At 36.7% G+C, this 19,136-nt stretch overlaps 1 protein-coding gene across 1 annotated transcript; it reads left to right on the top strand.

Annotated features, from left to right (window-relative positions):
* The first annotated feature begins 3,490 nt into the window (after positions 1–3,490).
* On the top strand, positions 3,491–8,163 carry NIP5;1 (NOD26-like intrinsic protein 5;1). The gene is made up of 4 exons (XM_059600384.2): positions 3,491–4,355; positions 6,795–7,214; positions 7,305–7,366; positions 7,530–8,163. Exons 1-4 carry the CDS (start codon positions 4,140–4,142, stop codon positions 7,723–7,725), a joined length of 894 nt encoding a protein of 297 aa, XP_059456367.1. The 5' UTR covers positions 3,491–4,139; the 3' UTR covers positions 7,726–8,163.
* Positions 8,164–19,136: the final 10,973 nt, after the last annotated feature.

The raw sequence follows: 19,136 nt of genomic DNA, 5'->3' as shown, positions 1-19,136 counted from the left end.
AAGGCAAGAATGTTAAAGGGAAGAACACTTTTCCTTATATAGGCTTATAGCTGACTTAGCTTTCATGTATACTTTATTAATTTGGGTGACCATCGATCAGAACACCTTTGGTTAGGGTACTGTCGGATCGGGTACTTTCATTTATTAACCCTATTTGAGGGGTGGCTCCCCGGTTGGAGGCTCATTGTCCTTGGTAACCGTGTCAACGGGTGTGCCTCGTGACGTCCCTTTTCGCGAGGCAGAGGCCTCCACGGGCCGTGGGCCGTGGGCAAGGCCTCTTGGCAGACTTACTATATTTCATTTCACCATTTTATATCTAATCAGAAATGTAAGAAAAGGGTTTGAAGAGATAGAAATGCTTCGTTAATGGAAAGAGGAAGCAGTACTCCATTTGGTCACCATTATAATGGGTGTAAGAAATTGTGCTTCTATATATATAGACCTTTTTTACCGTCCATTTGATCATATATGCTGAAGTCTTACAACTTGTCCTGAGCGTTGGTACTAATGATAAAGAGGTATCTTTGGAGGAACTCATTAGCCGACCATTCTTTATAAGCACGTCGACATTGTTCTTTTTCCTTCTCTTTTCAGGCCAAATGAAATGGAACATGTGATAAAAACCCCGAACAAGACGTAAATCTAGGATTCACCATTTAAGATTCCAAGTACATGGAAGTCGACTTAAGAAATTTATCAAGCGGTTTTCAATATATATATATATATATATATATATATATATTTGCCTGTGAATAATCATGGCTTGTGTAAGCACTTATCTCAAAAACAAATAAAAAAATAGTTAATTTAATTATTTAATTAATTTTTATTTTTTCAACATGTGAAATATTTAATTAAAATTTAAGATGAATAATAGAGATAATGTTTGAACTCCATACTTTTGTTTTTATATCATATTAAATTACCGCTTATCTAAAAAACTTAACTAATAGGAAATGCAATATTTAATTAATGAAGATTAACTAAATATTGCATAACCTTTCTTATGAATGAAGATTAATTATTTTGCTAAAAAAAAAAAAATCGAACTTAGAACCATTCTCAAATCAAATAAATGACTATTTATCTAAAAAAATTTAAACTTTTGAGAATTAATAAAATTGATTTATATCAAATACTAATTGGTCTCAAGTTTTTTTTTTTAAAAAAAGGTTAATTATCTTTTTGGGAAATTATATATAAACTTCTTAGGTTAACGCGCTTTTATTAAAAACTCCTTAGGTTTTTTTTTTTTTTTTTTTTTTTTTTTTTCGGGAAATTGACTCACTGGGTCAATCGAAACTACAATAAACTCCCTACCGTCAAAAAATTTTAACAGTAGTTAGTGCTATTCAAAACTCCACGTTTTACCTCATTAAAATATTAATTTAATTTAAAAAGTTAAATCTTTAAAAAAAAGAAAAAAAAATTGAAGCTGTAAGCCACCCCAGAGGTGGCTCGTGGCCACCCATGGGTGGCCGCGAGCCACCCCATGGGTGGAGGGGTGGCTTGCGGGCCACCCCAAACCCCCAATGGGGTGGCCGCGAGCCATGCAGCCACCCCATGGGTGGTTATGGGTGGCCGCGAGCCACCCAAAACCACCTGGGCGTGGCCGCAAGCCACCCTAGGGGTGGTTTGCCCACCCCATTGGGGGTTTGGGGTGGCCCGCAAGTCACCCCTCCACCCATGGGGTGGTTGCAAGCCACCCCATAGGGGGGGTGGCCAGGGGTGGCACTGCCACCACCCTTCTTCTTTTTTTTTTTTAAGATTTAATTTTTTATATTAAATTAATAAAAAATTAATATTTTAATGAGGTAAAACAGAGAGTTTTGAGTAGCACTAACGACTGTTCAAAATTTTTGACGGTAGGGAGTTTATTGTAGTTTCGATTGATATAGGGAGTCAATTTCCGAAAAAAAAAAAACACATAGAGAGTTTTTAATAAAAGCGCGTTGATCTAAGAAGTTTATTTTTAGTACCTATGTTTTCACCTTTTTTTTTTTTTTTTTTTTTTTTTTTCTCTCTCTCTCTCTCTCTACTTAGGTTTCAATTCATATCACAGATGATACCTGACTTATGGATAAATACTAGTACCTTTGTCACAATTCCGTCAAGGCAAACTAACGAACTGAAATGGGAGTGGTTTTTGCCACCCCCTGCGACCGGTCTAGGGAGTGGCTCAGCCACTTCTTTTTCGCCATTGGGGGTGGCCGAACCACCCTAGGGGTCTTAGGAGTGGTTCGGCCACCCCAAACGAAATGGTGGCCGAAGTATTAAATTGGTATTTACCTATAAGTCAAATATCAACTGTGATACGAATTGAAACCTAAATGGGAGTGGTTTTTGCCACCCCCTGCGACCGGTCTAGGGAGTGGCTCGGCCACTCCTTTTTCGCCATTGAGGGTGGCCGAACCACCCTAGGGGTCTTAGAAGTGGTTCGGCCACCCCAAACGAAATGGTGGCCGAAGTATTAAATTGGTATTTACCTATAAATCAAATATCAACTGTGATACGAATTGAAACCTAAGTAAAATATATATATATATATTTTACTTAGGTTTCAATTCGTATCACATTTGATATATATGAAAACGTAAGTACTACAAAAAGATAATTAACCAAAAAAAAAAGAAAAAGAAAAAGGAGAGTTGTGTGTACTGTAGTATTACTCTTCCTTTATCAATCATTCTTGGTGCCTATTAGTGTTTCTTTCACATTCCCATAAAAAGAAAATAATTGCCGAGGGTGTCGGCCCAAAGTTGTGTTGGCTACGGCGAGTAGATTCTTCAAGTGAGGGGGGAAAAATAATAATAAACGCCAAGGAGGCAAATGAAAAGTAACAGGAAAAAGCAAAACTTTATTATACTTATACTAACCCACCCCCAAAAAAAAAAAAAAAAAAACTTTATTATAATATGATTCTTTTGAAGTTGTCTTAATTTAAGAAAAAGTAAGAAACAAGGGCATACTTGGACTTAGACTTATTTGTTAACTACTAATTAATACCCAAGAGAGCTATTTGCAACTCATTAAAATCTCAAGGACTATTTATGAAAAAAAAAACGAAAACATCATTTATTTCTCTTTAACTACTAATAAATGTGCAATTTTTTTTCTCTAATGTTTAAATTTTTTCGATGTCTCCAAACTTACTATTGACTATTGATGTTACTTAAAAAATACTTTTGTTAAAAAGGCAAACCCAAAGAAATTATGAAACAAGACCTGTATGTATGCTATGTTCAACAGTAGACAAATGGGTGGGTGGTGGTATTATTTTAAGCAAAATGAAAGCGTCAAAGGGCATGTGCGAGAGAGTATAATGTGATCACAGATGCGCTCGGGCCAGATGAAGACGCAGTGTGGCTCTCTACCATTACGTGTGTAAAGTAGCTGGGCACTCTCTACCATTATGTGAGTTAAAATAGCTGTAATAGATGATGCGATGGCCATTGACTTTTTCCTTGAAATCAGTAAATGAGAACTTCCATGGCCTGCTTTTCTCTCTCTCTCTATATATATAAATGCCCACGCAGATCCTACGTCCCACTCCCTTGTCTCTATTCATTTCCGTTTCTTCTTCTTCTTCTTCTTCTTCTTCTTCTTCCGCGAACTGAATATCCAGATACCAACCCAGCTTTTCAATATTTCTTTTATCTCGCTGCTGAATTTGGTTTGAAGCTGGATCCCTCAGTTTTCACTAGTCTTCCTTCATCATACCTCCATAAAAGCTTTGATAGCATGTAAATCTGCCCTTCTTTTGGTTCTAGCCTAACCCCTGGCTCGCTTCAGTCCTCACATCCCTTAGCAATACATTCATAAAAGCCTAAACAGCATGTAATTGTATTCCCTCTTCTCCAAAAAAACCCAACAAAAACAAAAAAAGTTTTACTGTCATCCGATTTCTTTAAGTTCATTATTATGTTGAGTCGTTGATTATCTGTATTCTGTAGTGTTACCTATCCTGGCCAAGATTCAAACCCTCGTGTAGCCACACCTTTATAAAAATTACTCAATCATGTAATTTATATCCTTCTCGTTAATCACCAGCGTCCAATCAAAACCAAAAAAAAAAAAAAAAATTTTATTTTATCAAGTTAGGTTGTGTTAGTTCAAAAAAAAAAAAAAAACAGAAAAAAATGCCGGAATCAGAGGCTGGTACCCCACCGGTGTCGGCTCCGGCGACGCCCGGGACCCCAGCTCCGCTTTTTACATCTCTTCGAGTGGACTCGCTATCATACGATCGCAATTCAATGCCGCGATGCAAGTGCTTGCCTGTTAATGCGCCAACTTGGGGTCAACCACACACCTGCTTCACCGACTTCGCAGCACCCGATGTCTCTCTCACTCGGAAGGTACTCTCTCTCTCTCTTCCCCTCCGCCCAGAAGTCTATGACTTTTTTTACCAACTTTTAGTTTACTTATAGAATGTATTGGAGGCAAAATCAAATATTTATTATTTTTGGCCCAAACGAGTCTTTATTGCATTCGTTTGTCCTCTCATAATGATTAATGGCTCTGTAAACTCTTTAATATTATGTTTGGAAATGGCAAAGAGTACAATTATATATATGTAAGCATTATGGTTCAAGATCTTGATTGTTGGGTCCTTTTGTTGTTGTTTTTTTTTCCCTGTTGGATGAATGCCAACCGTCTTGTACTTCAGCCTCCAGAATTTGGATGGTTGGAGTCGTTGAACCGAATTCCAATTTGAGTCAACTATATATGGCCGGGGTTTCAACTTCAACTAGCACTTCCTAATTTTCAACAACTCCTACAGTACTCTGTTTCATATTGCATTTGAAAATAAAATTTCTGTCTTCAGAAAAAATATGAAAGAATTTTATTTTATTTTTAAGAAAGTTCATTTTTAAGCTTCTTTAAATTCAGTTTTGGACTTTTTTTTAGTGAAAAAAAAAAAAGTGAAAAAGCATTTTAATTTTTTTTTTTTTTTTATCAAACGGACCTATTTTTTTTTGGCATAACTTTTTATTTACTAAAAGCACATTTCTTAAACTACTTAACACAATCTCAAACTGCTCTAAAATTTACGTTAAAAAGATTATTTACAAATTGATGTGCCCACTTTATAATTGATAAGATACTTAAATAAATAATTAGTTTATTAATTTTTATTAATTATGAATTATTCCATTAATTTGTAAATGCTTTTTTTAGTAAAAAGATATAATATCCTATACATTTTTTTAAGTATATTGTTTGGTACGTCATGGTGTTAACCTGTCCCCAAATACCATTGGACAAATAAATAATGCATAAGTGCATGCATGTGTGCTGGCCAATTAGTCAACTACCTTGTAAAACGCTTTAAATAATCCCCTTAAGAAAGATTAAATATGTGGCATGTTTGGTTTAGTTTTTTAATCAATTCTCTTTAAGTAATTTAATTAATGAGTTCATTAACTATACTTTTAATAGAATCACTTTAAAAAAGAAACCTTGCTATTCTAAATTTTTCTGCTCCATGTCTCACCTATAATGAGTTTTACAATGTTTTTAATGATAATATATAAGAAATCAAAATAGTACTCTTTAAGAAATTAAGATGACAGAAATAAAGAAAAAATATTATATGTATGTTTAAAGTATAGTACATATTTATTCTCTTAATTAGATAGTCACTATTTAAATAATCGTGGATATTAAAAAAGTACACGCCAAACAACACCTTAATGCTAACTTGTAGGAGAGGAGATTCCTTTTTTTTATAGACCATATTACGGTAAGATCTGTATTTTAATCCTTCTTTATCCAACGCTGAGTAATTACAAAAAGACAAAAACTAATTTCCCAAAACCTAACAATTCGAGTGAAACGTCTCATCGACTCTTGTTTTCTTATAATTATTGGTCGGCGTATTATTGTATTATCTTGTTAGAAGATAATTTCTCTCTCTTTCGAAAAAAGCCATCAAATTAGCCAACCTCGAAAGTCAACTTCAAGAATAAGAATCCTGAGCACATGCTACACAATTTTTTTTTTTTTTTGGTAATTATTGGATAGATTTCAACGAAGCCTATCGAATACCATTGTAGGGCTTGAGATATTTTACAATTTCAGAGAATTGTAGGACGACCACGTAAGGGATGCGGGTTTTTATTTTTTATTTTTTATTTTTAAATATTGACGTGACTTAATTGAAAGTGATTATTTTGAATGATCAATTTACATTGAAAGTTTTTAGAGACGTGAAACTCTGCCATTCTAAAGAATTAGAAAAAGAGCTCTATATATATATGCCTCAATCCACCGTTGTACGTACTATATAGTTGGTGAAACTTTATATATTTATTACAATGCCTGACGGCAAACAATCGTAAAGTGATATGATTGGGGTGTCATGCCTTAATTGTACCCCACATGATAGGGGTGTTGTTCTTTCTACTCAATCTCCCTAAAAAAAAAAAAATTACAAGATTTAGAGCCTTTATTAATATCATTCCTTGTCTCATGATACTTTGTAGCAAAAGTGAAACAATAATTTGGTCTATGGTTTGTCGCAAGTAGACCCGTCATATTATGAAAGAATGCCCTTAAGGTTTTTGTGTGTGTTTTTTTTAATTAGGAGGAAAGTTTAAAGGGTTTATTTAATTATTATTTGAATGGTGCTAATTACTTAATTTTAAAAAAGATTTTGGCACATTTTTTAAGGGTACCGTATGTGTGAACTGGTAGCGACGACAAATAAAAATAATTAATGAGATGAAGAATATTTGTTTTTAGTAGATAAAGAAAGTTAATAATGGTAGGTGGTGGGGTTAATTAATTTGCAGCTTGGAGCAGAGTTTGTGGGAACATTCATCCTGATATTTATGGCTACAGCCGGACCAATTGTGAACCAAAAATACAACGGAGCGGAGACACTTATAGGGAATGCAGCATGTGCAGGGCTGGCAGTGATGGTCGTGATTCTGTCGACGGGTCACATATCGGGGGCACACCTAAACCCATCCCTCACCATTGCGTTTGCTACACTGCGCCACTTCCCTTGGCTCCAGGTTCCAGCCTACATCGCAGCACAGGTTTCAGGATCTATTTGTGCTTCCTTTGCTCTCAAGGGTGTTTTTCATCCTTACATGTCCGGTGGAGTTACGGTTCCTTCCGTAACTACTGGCCAGGCTTTCGCACTCGAGTTCATTATCACTTTTAATCTCCTTTTTGTTGTCACTGCTGTTGCCACCGATACTCGAGCTGTACGTATAATATACATCCATCATCTTTCTTTTCTCATTTCTCAATATTTCTCATTAATTTCTCATGGCGGGGTGGGTTTATTTTGCTAGGTGGGAGAGCTGGCGGGTATAGCAGTTGGAGCTACCGTTTTGCTCAACATTCTTGTGGCTGGGTGAGTAACTTCTTTAATTTCTTTTCTGTTTTTTTTACTACTTAATTTTACGCTCTATTAGCAATTGTACGTACGTATAGTAGCTAGGTCGGAAAAGATATGACATTTGAGGGAAAGATTTTGTTAACATGCAATAATCGTTGGATCGATTTGAACGTGGCAGGCCAACAACCGGTGGTTCAATGAATCCCGTGCGTACACTGGGGCCGGCAGTTGCAGCAGGCAACTATAAGTCATTGTGGATATACCTGGTGGCGCCCACACTTGGGGCCCTCACCGGTGCAGGAACCTATACAGCCGTGAAGCTCCGAGAAGACGAGGTTGAAGCACCGCGGCAGGTCAGGAGCTTCCGTCGCTAGGGCGACACGCGCCAAAGGCCTAATAGTCCCTGCCCTTAGTTGTTTGGACTTTAGTTGTATGACGTGATAGATTGAAAAAGTAATATAATAATTAGAAGAATAAAAAAGGTGTGGAGGAGATGTGAGGATGTGACCGAAAGTCTACGCCCTAAAAATTAATTTGAGGAGTTGTATAAAGTATAAAGTATGCTACCTTTCCTTTGTATGGTGTGTTGTCATCTCACGGGGGTGTTTCTCCTTTTTGGATGGAAGTCTCCCTGATGTTAAATAAGCGCTTTGTATTGCGGGGTCCTTCGAGAGGAAACCAAGCAGCTTGTAATGATGTGTGTAGTGTGTAGTGTGACCTTTGCTTTATCAAAGATATTGATGTGTGTAGTGTGTTTGTAAACTTTGCTAATCAATCAAAGTGCATGATGAGCACGAATGGCTTGTTTTATTTACATTTGGCTCAATATTGCACTTTAATTATATATAATACTCTTCACTTCTTCCCTTTATGTTTACCTTAGTCTTTTCAGTAACTAAATACCATGCATGATCGCCACCGGCGAAAAACGCTCGCAAAGAACCAACGAGCGGTTGTTAAGGGACTGGCTGTAGCTTGGTAGATGCAATAATTGTCCATGGATTTTAACTTCGGGCAAGGACAATTATTGAGCAACATTATATTCCCTTTTTTTTTCTTTTTTTGAACCACTCTAAATCTTGATTTGATTTGAATACACTCAATGGCAATAAAATTATATACAGTAATATATTCTTAACACTAGCAACCTCAAAAATCTCCATGATGCATCAGTAAGCTATTTCTTAACTCAAACAAAGTACAATTATTAGAAAGGACATACACCAAAGAGACAAAGAATAGAACAAAATCTTCAAGTCGTCACATTCGTTTTACTTAAAAAATTATATATTTTGATTCGCAAATCGGATTGAGAAAAACTTGGGTGGTGTTGGAAAGCTTTCACATAGGGTTACAATTTTGTATTAGGGGGTAGACTACATTCTACAGAGTACAGCTACAGCCTACAGAGGATGCTAGGGCAAGTTAAAAAAGAGACATTGACGCCCAAAATTGACAAAATTGTCCAGCCACCACTACCGTCCCACACTACCACCCCTCTTCTAATTAAGGTTCTGATACCCCGTCTGCCTGTTCTATACCCAATCTTACGTAGCAATATTCCTAAGAACATTGATTCGCTAAACATCATATCTACTTTCCAAATAAACTTTTTATTACAATATTTTTTTATCCTATTTACTTTTCTTTTCTTCAATTATATATCATATTAAAACTATTTAAAAATGTGAAAATAAAAATGTATGTAACATTGTTGCTTATCTTCTATTTTTTGTCACACCCAAAAAATGGAAGTTCTAGAAAAAGATGCGATGGAGTAAACAACTATGCAAGTCTTGGTATTGTGCATGAGCGCAAAAAAACAATACGTGATAAACAACTGGCGATTCGTTTGCAGCATGAGGAAGAGCAATTTGTTGCACGATATAGGCTGATGGAGCAAATCAGAGCCTTATCCAATCAACTTGCCGCCATAGAAGTTGCTAACGGTTGTCGCCGTCAACCAACTCCACGTTTTGTGGATGAGGATGACATGATTACCTTTAGTGGGGTGCGATCTCAACGAATGAAGGTATGGTTAGACGTGTGGAATCCGCAACAAGCCAACTTGACCGTTATCCTCAAATCCATCTTATATGGAAGAGGAAGACGAATTTGGTGATGAAGAGTTCCAAGAATACGAGTTCATTGATGAGGAGTTTAAACATTGAGATGTTTATGAAGATGTTGAAGATCCTTCACAAGGATTCGTGGATTGGAATTCTCCTCCAACCTATGATAGCAATATTAGTGATGAAGATTCCTTTTATCTTATTATTATTATTATTATTATTATTATTATTATTATTATTATTTTGTCTATTCAAATAAGGGAAAGGGGAAAATAAGGATTACAAAGGAGGGTCCTTGCTACTTCTAATACAAATAGAAGAAATAAAAAGAGAGGAAGTGGGAATGCTACCAAACACAAGGTTGGAGGCTGTCCATCTAGCAACATGGTGTGCTCCAAAATTGGCACACTTTAAAATCTTCAATGTTTTCCATGTCGGGATGGAAAGCAGCTGATCTTTGATATCAGCTAGTATCAGATCAGTGCACTAACCAGAGAACAAAGATGGATCATTTATGGCTAGGATAATAACCAAAGAATCACCTTCAATGACGATAGAATGGCAACCATAAGAGACCGCTAGCCTCACAGCTAGCAAAGCTGCATGGACCTCGCCCAAGTTTGCTTCCATAGGAGGGAGCTTGAGGGAATTCATGACAAGGAACTCCCCTCGATGGTTTTTAAGAGTAGTTGTTGGCACAACAAAGGAAGGCCGAATGGCCAAATCAAAATTCACTTTGTAAGAACCCAGAAGAAGAGGAGGGCCCATAACATAGACTCAGAGACCACACGCCAAGCTAAAAGACGATGCCTAATAGTGGACTTGGGAAGCTTGAGGACTACTTGGGGATTTGGTTGAGTCCCTTCATGAATCAATTTATTCCTAGCCATCCAAATGTGATCTCGCAACACCAAGGCTAAGATTTGGAAGTTATGAACTTCATCCTAAGTTCATAATAGGAATGCCCAAAGAGGAGTGAGGCCGAAGCAAGGCCTTGGTCTAAAGCTTAATCCATTGAGAGGAGAAGATCATAATGTTAAGGGGACAGTTGGAGCTAAACCACAAAAGCCTTTCACAAGGACAGCTTAGGAAGATGTGAAGCATAGTCTTTGGGGGGCCATGGCAAAAAAGGACAGCAAAGTAGCTCAGGATCTATAATAGGAGCAAATTTTAAAAAGTTAGTTCTTACAAGAAGAATGTTCTAGGTGATCTTCTAGAGGAGGTGCTTGAACCTAAACTGGGCTTTCAAACTCCAAAGACACTTCCAATCTAGAGGGTAAGGGGAGAAGGGCTAGATGAGGCAACTTCATGGGCTGATTTTACAGAGAAACGGTCAGTGGGAGATGGGGACCAGGTCCAGCAGTTAGGGGTTGGGGATTGAGGGATGTGGATCGAAATGATAGCACTAGCAGAAAAAGGGTCAAAGAGAAAGTGGATAAGAGGAGTATTCTAGCCCCTTATAGGGTAAAAGATGTAACGCCCCCAAATCCGGCCTTGAACAGGCTGGTAGGGTTATTGGCAATTTCCCTAGTTGAGCTAACTTGTAGCTAAATGGAAAATTGCCCTTCTAAGCATTATCAGAGTTAATACATAAGAAGGTAAAATAAATCTAAGAAGTCTTCTAATCATCAATGAATAGGTATAATCCGCAAAATATGGACACGAAGCAACTAACAACAACTTAAGCAAACCTGATAACAGTGCGAAGATCGTTCTTAAGAAAGGTCTCTGGTGGAAACTGTGCCACTCTTTGGTTCTAGGTACAGGCTTCCTACAAGATGTAATAACCGCGTAAGTTTAACGACGTAGTAAGTAAATCTCACAATTGGGTACGACATGAGCCAGTTATCATTAAGCATAAATAAACGTGTAGTTTTAGTAAACATTTGAAAGAGGTATTGTGTCCGTTAATACACCTTAAAAGTATAGTTTGGGTGATAAAAGATGGTGTACCCCCAGCGGTAGTCGCCTAAGTATTTTAATGCAGAAAACTAGTGCTTTTATAGATCATAACTATTATATATGGTTTACCTGAGATATTACTCATTCTTAGCAGGGTTGGTGCTATTTCGAGGGACATGTACCCGACCATTGTACGCTACCGACCATTGTACGTTACCATCCATAACACTAGCAGCCCGACCAAGTTTGACCTCAGGTGGCTGATAAGCGCCGAATGTTGCACATTCAAGCCCCTTAATTTACATATGTTAATTCCTTAGCATTGTTATTTGTTTATTTTGTTTTGTTTTTATGTTTCAGGTCTTATTTGACAAACCATTGGAAATTGGGGCTAAAAGATCCAAAAGTTGAGCATTCTGGAACTAGGATCGAGCGCAGCATTCATGGGATCGAGCGCACTGCGCTCGAGCATTTACGATCAAGGGTCGAGCGCATTCCTGCGCTCGCGCGCACACCATCCAGGCTCGAGCGCACCAAGTCTTGGATTGAGCACACTCGAGCGTACAGTGCATGACAAGAATTCCTCTCCAGAATGGACTTGGATTTCAGTCTCCCAATTGGACTGGGAGACTGCTCTCCGGTTTTCTCAGGGTTTCTAGGGTTCTTAGGGTTCTCCTAATCCCTATAAATAGGGCTCTAAACATTGTAAACAGACACACCGCTTCCTAGAGCTAGAAATCAAAAAAATTGTCTTTGAAGCTTAGAAGATCATGAGCGGCTAAACCCCTTCGTGGGGTGTTGATGTAATCCTATCCAAGCACAATGGTTTGATTGTATTTAATTTCTAGAATTTCAATTTATGCTTGTTGATTGTATAACTATGAGAATTGCTACCTTTTGATCATGTTCTTAATTATTAAATGCAATTGTTCTTAAATTCCAAAATCAATATTTGTGAAATTCTTCTCTTGTCTTAGAAAGTATTTTACTTATATTGATCTCAAATCATTCTTGTTTTCTGTGATTATGAGGATGATGGTTATACAATGGGTTTAATTGACATATGATCAATAGGATTTGATAGGCCATGCCTAGGGAAGACGGATTGTACTACGCCCTAATTTAGTGTAATTTAGGTAGACAATCCGTGCCAACCGAAAATGGGTTACACTTATTCATTGATTGTATGTATCCTATTAAAGAATTTGATAATTTATACTAAGGGAAGACGGGTCGTACCGCATTTTAGTGGTTAGGTGGACGATCCGTGCCAACCGAAGATAGATTATGTTTATTCTTTAATAAGGTAGTTTCTTGTTTATTTATAACATGCATAGAATGAATTTCTAGGATTAATTACGATTAACCATTGTTGTGCGGATAGAGGTGAAGTCAATACCCTACACTCTCTCTCTTATTTTAAATCTCTTTTATTTTCATGCACTTTAAGTTTTAAAGAAAATTAAATCAATTCTCTTTTTAATTAAGTTAATTTTAATCTTTCAAATTTTGATAACAAAACTCCTGCAGTCCTTAAGGTTCGACACCCTCTCTATAGCCGTATCCTACAAAGATTCGTCCTATTGCGAGTGGTTATTTTTATAATTGATATTTTTGGTCACAAAAATACCACATCAGTGGCCTACACTACTAATGATGTACGTCTTGTAGTGACCCGCCCGTTAAGGTTGTGTCAATCACGGAATAACCATTGGATCCAAGGCCCATATATCACATCCACCAATAGTTTGACTATAGAATCAAGTCTATATAGTAAGCACATGACCATTATACTGCATGTATTGGTGTACCATGTCATACAATACATCTTATCAACCAGTTATTAAAGTAGTTACCACGTTGTACAAAATATATGCATACTCATATCATACGCGTGCTCAGTCAGCTGACATATCGCATGTTTTTAAGAAAATTGTTCAAAAGTATCTACTTATCTCATGCACTCATTTCAATTCTCCGACATCACGACTCCCTGCTATAACAAAATACGACTCATCGTTATAAGCAGTACTAGAGAACCCTATGAGGTTTTATCTAACGAAAAGATCTGCTAAAAAACCTAGTATCACATATTTTGGCTAAGGGTCGTTTGCCTTGCTCTCTGGGTGAGTGTGCGCTCTTGAGGGTGATGGTTCGGCTAGAGGGTTAAGACTCGGCCAGAAACTCTCAAAATGTGTTTTAAGCTTCTATTTGGAACTATGGGTTTGTGCATCTCTCCCTAGGCTCTAAATGGATGCATTTAGGTACAAAATATACTATTATGCAACTTTAAAGAAAACATGGGCGAGTTGAAAGCTTTTCAAAATCGTTCTTAGTTTTGTAAGAAAATTGGTGCAAGAGTTGGCCAAGGTATACTTAAAAATGTATAACATTGAGAAAGCAATAATAGCAGACATGAAGAATAAGAAATAAACTAGAAATCACCTTGATGATGGCAAGACTCCACCAAGGCTTCCTTCTCTCTTAAAGGTCACTCATCACTCTAGGGTTAAGATTTCTTGGTGTAAGTAGGGGTTGAAGTCGAAGGGCATGGCTTATATAGGGGCTTAGGGCGTGCTTTAGTCTGAAAAAGTGGAGAATGAGTTAAAATTACATTTCAGAAATGTTAGCGAGCGCTCGAGTATTGGTGGGCAAGCGTTCAGGTACTATTATACGTTGGATAAAAAGGTTCAGGTGTACGTTATAGGGTATTGCCCAATGGTTCGAATACTGGTCAATGAGCGCTCGTGCGGTCCTATGGTGCGCGCTCTCACCTAGGCCAAGAGCCTACGCTCGGTGGTCCCCTAGGACGCGCTCGGCTAGTGAAGGTGGTTTTGAGTTTTTTTGCTTCAAAAAGTATGAATGGGTTGGGTCATTTGAAAAAGGTTTAGGTCATTTAGTTTAAGGCCTTGTTTTAAGGAAGCATTATCCGTTTTAGTAAGAAATCTTTAACTTTTAAAATAGGTGTTTTGTCAGGGTATTACAAAAGATAAGGTCAGAAATCGTGAGATTAGGGAGGGAAGGGAGATTAGGGTTTAGGGTGGGCTTCAAGTTGTCAATGGAAGGAACCCAAGGAGAATCCAAGGTGCTAATTCCATTTCCAGTAGATACTGACCAGCAAGCTCCTTTTCTAACAATGTGCCCACACTTTAAAATCCCTTTCCAAAGCCAAGAGGCTGAAGGCGAGGCTTGAATCGAAAGAAAATTGTTTGCATTAAGATATTTTGAATTCAGGCAGTCACCCATAAGGAATCTCTATTGCTCAAGATATGTCAACCTAACTTAGCCAAAAGGGAACCATTTTGGACTTCCATGGTTTAAGACCAAGACCCCCCACAATCTTGGGAGAACAAATTTTGTGCCAACCTAGCAGAAAGAGGCTATGCTTCTTATCAAGAGGAACTCCCCACTAGAATTTTCTAAGACAAGAGTCAATATCCTAACTAAAAGCTCTAGGCAATAGGAATAAAGAGATTGAGTAGTTGGGTAAGGAGTTGGCTACACATTTTATGAGAGTAGTGCGAGCCGCTTGGGAGAGAAGCTTTGTCTTCTAGCTTGAAATTCTGTTGAGGGTTTTATTCTTGAGGTCTTCAAAGGCTAGGCTTTTGTTTCTGTGGAAGAAGAGGGGGAGGCCTAGATGCTTGGCTGTGGAGGGGATCAGGCGAAGGTTGAGGATAGCTTGGATGTTTGAGGAGGCTGCCGTAGATGTATTCTTGCTCGTAAATAAAGAGGACTTGTCTAGATTGACTTGTTGCTCTGACCAGGAGGCAAACTTAGAAAGACAGCTCATAATGCATGAAGCCTCATTAGCAGTACCCTTGGAGAAAACCATAAGATCATTAGCAAACAACAGATGAGAAACAGGTGGGCTATTTCTAGAGATTTTAATACCACGGATGTTAGCAGCCGGATTTTCTTTGATGAGAAGTCCGGATTTTACTTCTAATCAATTGTATGGAGTGATTCTTGGATATCTCTTGTGATTCAAGGATACATGTGATGATTTGAGATAATTTCATATGATTGATTGATTGGCTTTTAACTCATAAAAATTGGATATCCCTTGTGATTTGTTCTACAGATACATCTGGTGTTTCAATTGAATTTGGATTCCTTTTGTGATTTGGTCAATGAATGGATACATGTGATGGTTTTGATTAATTCTTTGAAGTATAGTAAAACATATCTATGATTTAATTTGTGAGAACTTCGGATTAATATTGATGAACATAAAGTATGTTGTTATGATTTGGTGAGTGTGAATTCCCAAACCTTAGTATCTTTATCCTTAGATTTACTTATTTTATTTAGTTTATGTTTATCCTTTAATTTTCAAAACTAAAAAATCAAAACCCTTTTGGAACTAGATTAGGATTTAATTAGTTTAGATATAAATTGCTCTTTCAAAAATACAATTCTCTGTGGGATCGACCTCGCACTTGCAATCCATTAAACTACAATCGATTCGTGCACTTGCGAGTTAAATAAATTTGCACAACAAGTTTCAGGTCCTTGCTGATTAGCCATAATTCTCGAGTTTTTTTTGGCTTCTGAAGATTCTTCTTTGATTAATTCTTCTTGAAGGGCTAGTTGTAGACTTTCTTCTTTGGCCGAGATAATCCAAAGAAGAGGGAGAGCTTCGCACTATAATGATTTCATCCGAAAGGCCTTTTATCTTATAGTGAATGTTGCCAAAATGCTGAATGTTCCATAACTTCAGAGTGACTTTAGAAGCTTTGATCTTACGGCTTAATGAAAAAGTTGCAGAGCCATTAAAAAAGCAACTCCAAGCACTAGCTATAACTGAGTGGTTTGAAATATCTCTTGATCATGAGGAAGAATCGTGATAAAGATCTTGTGAGAGGTTCTTTGTCCTATGATCATGAGGAAGAATCTGTAGTAGATTGGGTATTCCACTAATCTACGACATTTATCTCGAAAAAAAGGAATCGTTGGAAAAGGTAAATCTCTCAGATAATATTGAAAATTTTGTTGATGAGAGTTTCATACATCATATGCTTAATGAAGAGTAATGCTACAAGTCTCTCTTATGTCACTTTTGTGTCCCTTCAAAAATGACGTGACTCTTAAAATTATCATTGGGCTTGTGATTGATCATTATTGAATTCTGATCAAATGGTAATTTTAAAAGTCACGTCATTCTTAGAGGGACATAAGAGTAACACAAAAGAGACTTCTAGAATTACTCTAAAGTAATGGTATTTCGTTTCTACTCAAATTTCTTTAACAAAAAGCAGCAATTCTAGTTAATATTACATCAGGTTCAAAAGAGGGTATTTACCAAGATGAGTCCTTATAACACTCGGCACAAACTCTAACAAATGAGTGAATGCCAAGCTGCCGTAAAGCCTGAATTTGTGCACAAAATTGTTATTGCCTATTGGTTATATTTCTACTAAAGCAACAATATTAGTAAGAAAAGAGGGAGAAAAAAAAATTAATTAATTAATTCCATTTGATTAGATGAGTCCTCACAGGACAAGGTCCTCAAACAACATCGGTCAATTTCCCCCTACACCCGCCAGTCCACTGTGATCGTTGGCCTCAGCTTCCCAACACCGCCTTCTCCGGCCTGATTCGACCACCATGCGCTGGCGCGTGGATCCCATGTGCTTGCTTGTGGATCTCATTCGTAGGCACGTGTATCGCGTGCGCTGGCCAGTATCTGCCCACTCCGTTTCCTGACCATTGCTACTATTTTTTGGTCTTTTTCTTGCTTTCCTGTTGTATTTTCGCAGATTTATTTGTATTTTGGTGTTTTTGTGTTTCGTGGGTTATTGTCTCCCTAATTTATATTGGTTTGAACTTTTAGCGAAGACTTTTGTAACTTATTTAGTGTTGGTGCCTCTCTCTCTCCAACAGTCCTGGATTCAGACTCTAACAGTGCTTCTACTGCTTCAACCTCTTCCCAGTGGTTGTTTCTGTTTACAAGTAGAAGTTCAGATATATTTGCCTTAATCTGTGTTCCTTTTACTTTTGTAACCACCTTGTACGGCCCCTTGAGAGGATCGGGTCACGTGTGTGACCCATTTCTTACCATTTGTAATTATTTTCGCACTATTTTAATTTATTTTGGGTCTATTGTGAAAGAGTCCACCACTTTTTCATTTTTAAAATCGTCCACTTCTTCTTCCTTTCAGATTAGGAGCGAAAATGATCCTTACTTGTAACCTTTTATTATTCAATTAGAAGAAAAAAAAAAATATTAACTTGTTCTATTTACAAAGACAATAATAGTTCATGGTTGAAGACAATAAGAATAATACGAGGCGCGTCTATCAATAATTGAATGTATTGTACAAACTGGAAAAGTGACATCACAAATATTTGCAGACAATATTAACATCACCTCAGATTTTTTCCTAACTCTCACTGATCTTTATATTTCCGATGTCGATTCAATCATTTATCCCCAACCACCACCAAAGGTGGCCTCTTTCTTCTCCTGATCCGAAGTAATATTCCAATGGCCAAGGAAAGAAAGAAAAAAAAAAAAAAAAAAGCATGTCCAACCGATTTCGGGTGACCAGCTCTGCTTACAACTTCATTTTGACCTTTTTTATTCGTTTAACCTTTTCTATTTCTATTTTTATTTTTACTTCCCCTTTCCCTTCAAGTCTCAATGTGTCATACACAACAATTTCATACTAAAATCATTTTAGAAAATTTATTAAAAAAATTGATTATTTGTTTCCTATAAATTTTAAAGAATTGTGATTTCTATAAATATTAAATATTCATTAAAAACGAAAATTTAACACCCATATTTTAAGGAAAATGCTAAGTGTTCTTTTAATGTTCTCATTGTGACCTCTTAGCTGTGATGTGACTTTTAAAATCACCATTAAATTTGATATTATCATTATTGACTTTTAATCTATTGGTGATTTTAAAAGTTACATCACTGTTGAGAAAACACTAAAAAAACACTTAGCATTTCCCATATTTTAAATAGTTTTGTATTAATTCTCTATACATCTTATATTTCTAAACATTTGTAATCTTACAGTTAAATTTTATATTTCTATAAAAATTAATTATATTGAATTAGTTATAGAAAAATGTTTACGCTTCACACAAAAATATGTTCATCAATGTTCAAAGGTTTTTAACCTTTTTTTTTGTCGTTTAAAAATACTATATAAAAAAAAGGATCAGATTATTAATCCTACATCTACTGAATGAGTGTGTATAATATTATTTAATTAATATGGTTTAAAATGTGACAAAAATTAAAAATTTAAATATAAGAGCATTGTTAATATCAACTTTCATGAACTCCAATTCTTTTAATGTGGTACTCCTTGGAGGCAAAAAAATATTAACATGTCCACACAAGGCAAATAATGCTATTAGATCAATTTGAGCGCTCTAACTTTGCCATGACCACATATAGGGCACTGGGGCAAGACTCTAGCCTTGGATTTGGCGAGGAACGTGAGGCTTCTGAAGTTGCGTGTTCCATTCTCAGTGAATTATGCCTCTGTGAACCAAAGACTATTTTCATCTCGCTTTTTTAGCATTGGCTCTCAAGATTATCGGAAGTGCAGAAGCCTCGACTCGTGTGGAAAGAAGGATTACATCCACTTGTTCAGGAAATTTGGTGAAATTTTTTGGGTGTATAATGTATGAATTTACATCAAGGGTATAGCCAGCCGTCCCTTCCAACTGAAAATGAATCTCTTATGGACGAAATAGCCATTCCCAGACTCACCCTCCAGTACACATTATGAAAATTTGGACAATACAGAGCAATCGGGTGCAAAGTTAAAAGTTTTGGTAGAGGAACA

This window comes from Corylus avellana, chromosome 2, assembly GCF_965113065.1.
Source record: "Corylus avellana chromosome 2, dhCorAvel1.hap1.2, whole genome shotgun sequence".
In the NCBI taxonomy this organism is placed as follows: Eukaryota; Viridiplantae; Streptophyta; class Magnoliopsida; order Fagales; family Betulaceae; genus Corylus; species Corylus avellana.
This window is presented reverse-complemented; position numbering and strand designations above follow the sequence as displayed.